The sequence below is a fragment of the Melanaphis sacchari genome, unplaced genomic scaffold (assembly GCF_002803265.2).
Source record: "Melanaphis sacchari strain LSU unplaced genomic scaffold, SCAv2.0 Contig0_pilon_pilon, whole genome shotgun sequence".
Classification (NCBI taxonomy): Eukaryota; Metazoa; Arthropoda; class Insecta; order Hemiptera; family Aphididae; genus Melanaphis; species Melanaphis sacchari.
Window position 1 is genome coordinate 25,469,941 of NW_020270366.1, and position 9,337 is coordinate 25,479,277.

Consider the following 9,337-nt stretch of genomic DNA (forward strand, 5'->3'; position numbering starts at 1 on the left):
TAATAATATGTGAAAAAATGAAAAATAAGTTTCTTTTCTGTTACAAGATTATTAAAATAAAAATTGTAGTAAATAGGTAAGTATAATTTCAGAAATAATTCTAATAATGTTATTTAAGTTTTTATCTTAATTTAATATACATATTATATAGTATTATAATATTAATGTATAAATATTATTTATATTTATTTTGAGATGCATGTGTACAATGTTGAATTCAGCAGACAAAAATATATCAATATGAACGAAATCACATCAAAATTTTAATATATACCATTGAAATTGTACAATACCGTTTATTGGATTATCATTAATACCATTTACATCCTGAATTAAATATTGTTAATGACGATAATGCGAGATTTTAAATGTATAATAGATATGTGACCATAATAAGATCTAACATGATTGCAATAATGAGATCTTGGGTTAGAAGCCACGAAGAAAGAGGCCCTTAAGCAGACCTAAACAACGATTGATTGATAAAGTCTCAAATATGATCTAACAACGCTAATAATTGAAAACTACAGGGAGATAACAACAGATAAAGAGAGATAGAAGGAACTATGTGTTGCAGAAATGGGTCTTAACGGCCTTTAATCTAATATAAAAAAAAAAAAATAGATAAAATTATTCGTGAAAAATGTTTCTTTTCTGTTACACGATTATTAAAATATAAGTAACAGTAATCAGTTAAGTATAATTTTAAAAATAATTTTAATAATCTTATTTAAGTTCTAATCTTATTTTAGTATATATAGTATTATAATTTTAATTGATACATATTATAAATTATATTTGTGTGGATTAGGCCTAAAGTTTATACTCGGGGAAACCACAATAAAAAAAACGCACCACATGCAATACCTCATGCAACATTAATGTTGATATAAAATCAATTTTCATAATGTGCTAAGGTGGTGAGGAAATTTGCAATACATTATTGTAGTTAATAATATAATATAATTTTAACATCATATACACAAAATGTATACTAAATTGTATTATGTACAATAATTTTTACCAATAAATTAATAACGTTATTAAGTTTTTTTTTTATCTATCATATTATTAATTATTGAGTATAATATTACAGTATATAGTATATAATAATATTGTAAAAATATTCGAAAATTATATTTTGATTTTGATTTATAAAAAAAAAAAAAAATTATGCCGCAGTCCACCGGTTCACCTTTGAGTAAAAACCTTTTCTCTGTTTTAATTGTTGGCGAAAGGTCAATAAAATATACGTGATATCGTATTGTCAACGATTCGATCAGAAAGTGGCGCGATATTATCGAAATGTCACATCGAAGGGCGGTTGCCAACGTATATCTATATAATATATTATTACGGAATATAATTACTTAGTATAAGTTCCATCCATTCTGCTCCCCCGAGAGACAGAAATAAATTATTACTCTTTCAATTTTTTTTTTTTAAGGTCTTCGATGGAAGAGTGGGTTAAACTCTTTTTCTTTAAATATATTATAATAGTTTAAACTCACTTTCAAAAATTCGAGGTACTGTTCGTTCACTTATCACGTCTAAAAACCATAATTATTAATTAATTAATAAATTGTATGTAAATTATTATAATTATACAACAATTTAAATTGGCAGATAGGCATAAAAAACATGTTTTTATTAAGTTTATTGATGTATCATAACATTTTTAATTATTTTGTATTCATAGGTACCTGTTACATAATATACTATAAAAGTAGTTTAGGTATATAATACTCTCCATAATATGTGTGTACTGTTTGATTGTATTAGGAAATAACGAGATTGATGATCAAAAAAATGGCGTAAAGTTAACCAGAACGAACAATCAATGAGTTGTATTATTTTGGAACTGCATCGTCGTTATTTCATAAAATATAATACAATTTAAGGCGCTTTTTGTCACTCAAACGACTTGGCCGATTCGTGAGTAACGATAAAATATAGTACATGCTCGCTCACATAATATAATATTATACATATATATATATATATATATATATATCTCATCGGGTCGACAAAGTCTCTGCGACGCGATCGGGCAAATAGAATGCTACGCGACTGTAATACGAGAACCAGTAGCATTGAGGGTTTTTTTTTCGATGAGTCGATTTTATTTCTATTTCCGATTTCTTTCCCCAGTAGGATCGTACAAAATATTATTACATTCTTGTCGCGCTCGCACTGCAAATTTATCGGCAGGAAAACTACGGCCGTGTATATACTATATACACGCGGGTGCAATATGATAATAATGATCAAACATCTAAGTCGGTATGCGTTCGTTATTGCACTGGTTTTGACTTTATTTTTTTATATTGTCTTTATTCAGATCGAAAAACTTGTATTCAATAATATACTACAACAGTGTAACTACAGAATGATGTTTAAAGCTAGTATAAAATACTGAGGGTACACGCATACGCCCGATCAACCATTTTTCTATGAAGTTTGTTACTATCGGAATACAATGACTAAACAATCACTCACGTATTATATCGCCTAAAATTTATATGATAATATATTTACCTATTGATGTGAGGAAACGTGAAATTTACTGCAATCACTTCAATACACTGACTTTCATACGACAAAGCGCACATTATGGTTCTAGTCTAGTGACCGCATGTATTTTATAACATTTATAATACTATATACCTGAAATAATTTATAAAGATCGTCTCGGTAAATTCTTCCTCAAAGAATACTTAGAGTCAAATCTGAAATATTTTATTACGGCCATTGATTAATTAATACAAATCATTTAGCAATATTTAAGTTATAACATTTCTCATAATAAAATAATATTTATAATAAAAAAGGTGCACAATTGTAGGTACCGTTGTGCTGTAAGTAGGTGTCAATGAGTCACTGTAATAGACGAGTTAAATTTTAATTCAATCATATATTTATTATTGTACATAGAAAATGGTTTTAACCTAACCTATATCACTACTATATTGCATTATAAATATGTTTTTTTTAATATTGCTATTAAAGACATTTATTTTACTATTAGTATTACGATAGGTTAATTAAATTTTTGTCAAAACAATTGCATTTATTTTATTTAATATTAATATAATAATATATTTATTTACACGTAAAATAATAATCCTTCCCTTTAAAATTGCATTAAACAAACAATGAAATGACCACAAACAGAATATCTTTCCAGCATACTTCGATATTAAAAATCAATTTACTCTATAATAAAAATAAACTTATTCTAAATTTATGAATTTTTTTTTCATAAATATAAATTAACATTTTCCCCGGTATCCTTAGAAGACTATGGAGTTCAATGCCAAAAATTTCATTAAACTTGACATCTGGTAGGACTAAAATCGAGTGCGCTTTAATGCAGGTTTCGGCTGAGGTTGAAAATAGCTCAACAAGACCCTATGTACATAATGGTTTAGACACGATAACCTGTTACAGTGTTGGAACATAACTCATGGTAAGCACAGTTAAACTTAGATTCTAATCATTATGAAAGCGGATAAAAAAATCATTCGCCTTATATTTTGTTGCGCATTATATAGCTCGTTGCATAAAGTATAATATAATATGTCCAAACGTATGATTACACGAGTTAAAATAAAAAATCCGGTACTTATGTTAAGATTGCTACTACACTTTGTTTTGATTAATAAAAAAAATAAACATTTATTGTGTAATTTTATTGATTTTTATTTAAATTTAAAGTATTATGCTTAGCTATTAATTAACACCAACCTTCAATCATTAAATTAATGTATACCGATTGTAAAAAAAAATATTGTTATTAATGAATTAATAATATATATAATATATTATATACGATTTTTTAGTTCCAATGATAAAACTCTCATAAACTGTAGCTATGAAAATTGAAAGTTTTATATTTTTTTTTTTTTACAAAATACTTGCTTGTATTTTGATGAATCTTGTAAAAGTTTATTTTTAAATATAATAAATACATAAATAGACATAAAAAAAAAAAAACATACCTATACATATACGTATTATAATCTTAATTTTATTATATAGATATAAGAATAACTAATGTGAGATAGACTATTGAATTATCAAGAATCTTAATTAAGCAATTAATATTTTTTTTATCGACATTAATAAAAAACAATACTAAAAAAAATTAGAATTTCTCGTGTTTTTAAATAGCTCAAAAAGAGACAAAATAAATTGACAATTATAGTATGAATAGAAAATGATAATAAAAACATTTGATTAAAATTGAATTATCTATGGCTATTTGTTTTTTAATACAGCAACCGTTTGAGGAGAAATTTAATAGTTAGGTATATTACGGGTGATTTTCAATGTCGTAAAATTTTGAACTTTGATAGCTTATAAAAATGTATTAAAATTTTAAGTGTATGTATTTATGCTCAATTTTTTTTTTTAAATTTTTATCAACTACAACGTATGAGGAATCTTGTATTACATTTTAAGTTTTTGACCGATTGAACATTTTTTTGTTGGCAACCAGAAGAAAAAATTCAATAAATCAACAATTACAATAATTGTTCATAAATAACTTAAAAGCAAATACATTGAAAATCCTACCACATATAGAAATGATAATATAAACTTGTTGAAAGTTTTAAGTTTCTGCGGTTATTTATTTTTGAGCTATAAGAAAATAAATTTATTTATCTTTCAAAAACTGGTTCAACGTAATTGTTTTGTTTTTCTGTTTTTTTTTTTTTTTTTTTGATTATCATTAAGTAGAAAAATACTGGAAAATACTTTTTTACTTTTGATCGCCAAAAATATCAATTAACCAATTAGACCTAATTTGCTACCAGAAACCACGCCCCACCTCCAAAGTTGACACCCGTCAGTGTAAAATCAGTACGTATTTAATCGCTCCGCTCAGATTTCAAAATTATTATTCGTGGTAGTTATTAGTTTTTTAAGAATCTTAAACACTATAAACACGGTGTTTTATCATTGGTTTGATACACAAATAAGACTGAAATTATGTGCAATATACCGTCTAATAATTTTATGTCACCGCATACGACATATAATATGATATTATTGTGCAATACTCATATATACAAAACAATATACATATATTATGAAGATTTTACTCCTCACATCAGTTTTCTCACGCCGGAGACGAATGCCCACGTACATTATATGTATATATTACATTTCTGTAAGCGATTTAAACGATCTAAGTATCATCGCAGTATAAACACCAGTCACTTCCTATATCCGCGGTGGTGACGTTCCGCGGATCATTACTTCCGCGCATCGTCCCTGTGGGAACCCTATCGCCGCCACCACTCCACGACACGTGTTGCGCGCGTCGTAGATATATATTATTATTGCTATTACAATAGTATATACTCACGCGAAATCTATATGCACCACGCGGTTAATTACGCACGCGGAATCGGCGGCGGCTGCTCATCCGTCTTGCAGCCTAACCTCGTGCCCCGGATACCGCAACAGAGGGAACTAAAATGTAGCAGACATTGCTGTACTCAGTCTCCGTCTCGATCTCCCTCTTGCGTGAGAACCGATCAGCGGAGGCGGAGGCAGGGGGTGAAGATGACGGAAAAATAAAACGCCGAGACCGAAAATATTTAAGAAAGCGGCTCAGTGCGCGTACCTACATGTATAGCAGTATAATATATTAGTTATACAATGCTGCAGGGGGACGCCAGCCCGGAAATAGCCGTGTACGCGCGGTAAACGAACCGTCTGCGAAAACGTCACAGGTCGGAGGGTTAGACAGACGACACTAGTGGGGGATGGGGGATGACAGAACGAAACACGCATCCCCGAAAGTAGCTCTGCGAGTGAACTTTTGAACTTTATATTTCCCCATCCGCCGCGGAAGAGAAAAAACCAGATGTCACGTGCGTGACATGTGCCACACGTGTTTTTGGCTAATAAATTCCAAGTTGTCGCGCGTTTAGTGGTCTCGTATACATATTCCGTCATTTCTATCTATATATATATATATTCACGATACATACTACATAAATATGTATTACGATGTAACCTTGTGCAAACGATTATAGCGATAACGAGGGCTAAGTACATAATATAATATATTTATGTATAAATAGTGTGATGCGCAATAGTCAAGTTATCATAACAATATAATATGTAATGCTTACCATTACAATACCTTAATAAGATGTTAGAAATGCATTTGATTTAATAACTTCGCGTGTATATAGGTAATAGTTGTAATACGACTGTAACGCATTTCGGTGCAATTGAATTGGCTCCTAAATTCAGGTAGGTAGTCAATACTTTTGAATTGACTTCGTAGTTCCTCTACCTTTATTTTTTAAAAGTATATATAATTGGTTATACCAAAATATTATTAATAATTTAAAGTTAAACGTGTATTTTACGTACACATTTTATTCTAGTCTAATAAGGGTATTTGTTAATTAATAAACAATTAAAAATGGATATTAATGTTCGATTTGTTTTTATTTCAGAATTATATCATCATTATAATATAGATTACACATTTACACGAATAACATAGAATACATATACTTGTTATTCATTATATCCCGTTATAGGTATACTGTATGTCTACTCATGGCTGAATACGTTAATGGTATATATTTTTTTAAATAAATATCACTAACTTAAGTTAATTATATAATTTGAATTATTTTTCGTTAAGTATTGAAACAAATAATATCTACTCGTATTATTATTATTAGCCAATAAGTATGTTACGGATACATATATAGATAGCTTACGTACTATGTATGCATTTTATAATCTGTAAAAACTATGATATAACAGGTAAATTATATGAAAGAGGTACCTCTTTCATGTAATATACTCTACGAGTAGAAGTTGAAATTTGAGAATAAATCATGACTTTATTTATTATTGAAAACTTATAATTCAAATATACATATTATATATATATATATTTTTTTATAATATATATATATATTTCATTATGCAGCATTATTAGAGAATAGAAAAAATAAATATAACTGAATGATAAATACTATATGAAACAATCACGATTCACGAAAAAAGTTAATCATATTATAAGTTTAATTCGTCTTAAGAATATAAATAGTTTGAAATAATAGTTTTTAGTTAAGCAGTTATAAAATATTTCCAGTGACGTATTTACAGGGAGGGGGATCAAGGGGATAAATCCCCCCTCATAGGCTGTATACATACACATAATTATAGTCATCATATTATTCATATTTATTTAAGCATTCGACTTTGTATCAATAAAAAATTTAATCTCAAGTGTTACATATTATAATTTTGGCAACATATTTTAACATAGAATGTACATTAAATGTATATTAAATAGCTATTAATTTATTATAAAAAGCTATTATTATTTCTGGAAATTTAGGAGGGTGAGGTGGCGTAGACCCCTCGAGTTGGTAACTGCCGTATTTAGTCATATCTCCTCCATGACAAAAACCTAAATACGCCACTGAATATTTTTCTCACATTATTACTACCATAGATTAGTTTTATTTTTGTAAAAAATTACACAAAATTCTCCGTAATTAAATAAATTTTTATTTTTCACGTTAATTGTTCTAGGAACTTATTACCATACACAGTTCAGTTACAAACAAAAAAATTTCCCTAGCTAAATACTAAATAAACTTTATTGAATTTATTAATTTATCAATAAGAAAATTAATTAAGTTATTAAAAAACTTAAACTAATAATTTTAGTTAGTTAGTTAAAACTGACTTAATTTTAACTTCATAACTAACCAAATAACCACTCTTGAGTCTTTTCTTATCCGTAACTATTTAATACATTTTAATATTATTTGATCCCTCATATTTGACCAATGAAGCATCTAAGACTATCGTCAGTTCTTTTATAAAGAGCAAGGTAAATACATGTAAACATAATATACCTCGTATATATTACAAATATTAACTTTATTAATAACTTCTCAAATATTAAAATGTAATTTTAACTTTATAAGCCAAGTGAAATCAGACTTACTATAATACAAGATTGCAAGAAAACTTTTTTTATAACACTTGATAATGACAAAAAAAACTAAAATGCATTATGAATTGTGAGTATCCTATCCCTTACCCATTAAGAATTGGTGAATTAAAAATGTGTTCTATTATATAATTATTAATTTTAAATTTTACAAATTGCCTGATGAGCACTCATCTAAATACTGTAAAATTTAATATACAGTTGATTGTTCAAAGTTCTTAATGCATCCCTCTTGACGGCATTCAATTCATAGTGTTCCGAGAACTCCATTAGAGTTCACATCCGTCTTTCGATAATACGAACAGTTTAATATAAAACTATAATATTGTATACTTTTTGTATATTCTATTGTGTATAGTTTTCAAAAAAAAAAAAAATATATTTTAATTTTTCAACAAATTCTTGTATATATTGATTTAAAAAATAAATACATTCTTACCCTATGATCATCAGTTACAAATACCTACAAAATGCTTAAGATTTTTAGTTAATAATATAATGTAATTTACTTAAGTATTTTTTACAATAAAATAATCATAACTTTATTGATTTCAAGGAAAATTATTGTCAATATTACATATTTTTATTGTATTTATTCATACGATCGATGTGTTTATTTTATCGACACAGTGTTTAAGGTTTTAAAATATAATATACCTCCTAATAATAGCTTATGAGTAATAATATAATATACACAATTCAAATTTTACTCGAAATTAGATACCTTTAAAATTAATATTCTTTAGAGTTAGTGATCACATTACACTACTACGGTTGTACTAATAGCGCCTTTGGAAAATGGCAAAATGTTTATCAGTTCACATGCGAACAATGGTCTCGAATATTGATCACGTCGAATAAACCAAGTTTGAACGGTGACGGAAAAGACTTATTATTTTTATCCGAAAACATAAGAACCGATTGTGGAAAGATATCTAACATGGCCGTTTATCGATGGTAAAGTGTATGAGCTTAGGATAACTAATGCGAAAAGCTTCCTCTCTTCATGCGCGAGTTTTTCGTGGATGTAAATAGTATCATACTATTATACAAACGGCTGCAATGCGTACTCTACCGATACGAACGTGGATAACAGTAGAATAATAGAGTAAGGGGAAAAAACGAAAAAAAACAAAACCACTAAAAAACGTTATAATTTTGACCGGAACAAGCGCGCGTGTTATTGGATTTGTCGCGCCGACGACGAGGTAAAACCGCGTTTGACGGCGGACAAGGACTATCCTGTATAATATACCTATATGTTATACACGTCGCGATCGTGTATAATTTATGTGCCCCGTCACCGGATTAAATTATTATATTATTATA

General features: G+C 28.0%; 1 protein-coding gene across 1 annotated transcript in view; it reads right to left on the reverse strand.

Annotated features, from left to right (window-relative positions):
- The window catches only part of LOC112600828, a 4,818-nt gene extending 2,206 nt beyond the window's left edge, over positions 1-2,612 (reverse strand). The window contains exons 1-2 of the mRNA XM_025348144.1: positions 2,591-2,612; positions 1,512-1,550 (exon numbers count right to left, since the gene is read on the reverse strand). Coding sequence (XP_025203929.1) covers positions 1,512-1,550; positions 2,591-2,612 — 61 coding nt within the window. The remainder of the gene's footprint in view (positions 1-1,511; positions 1,551-2,590) is intronic.
- Positions 2,613-9,337: the final 6,725 nt, after the last annotated feature.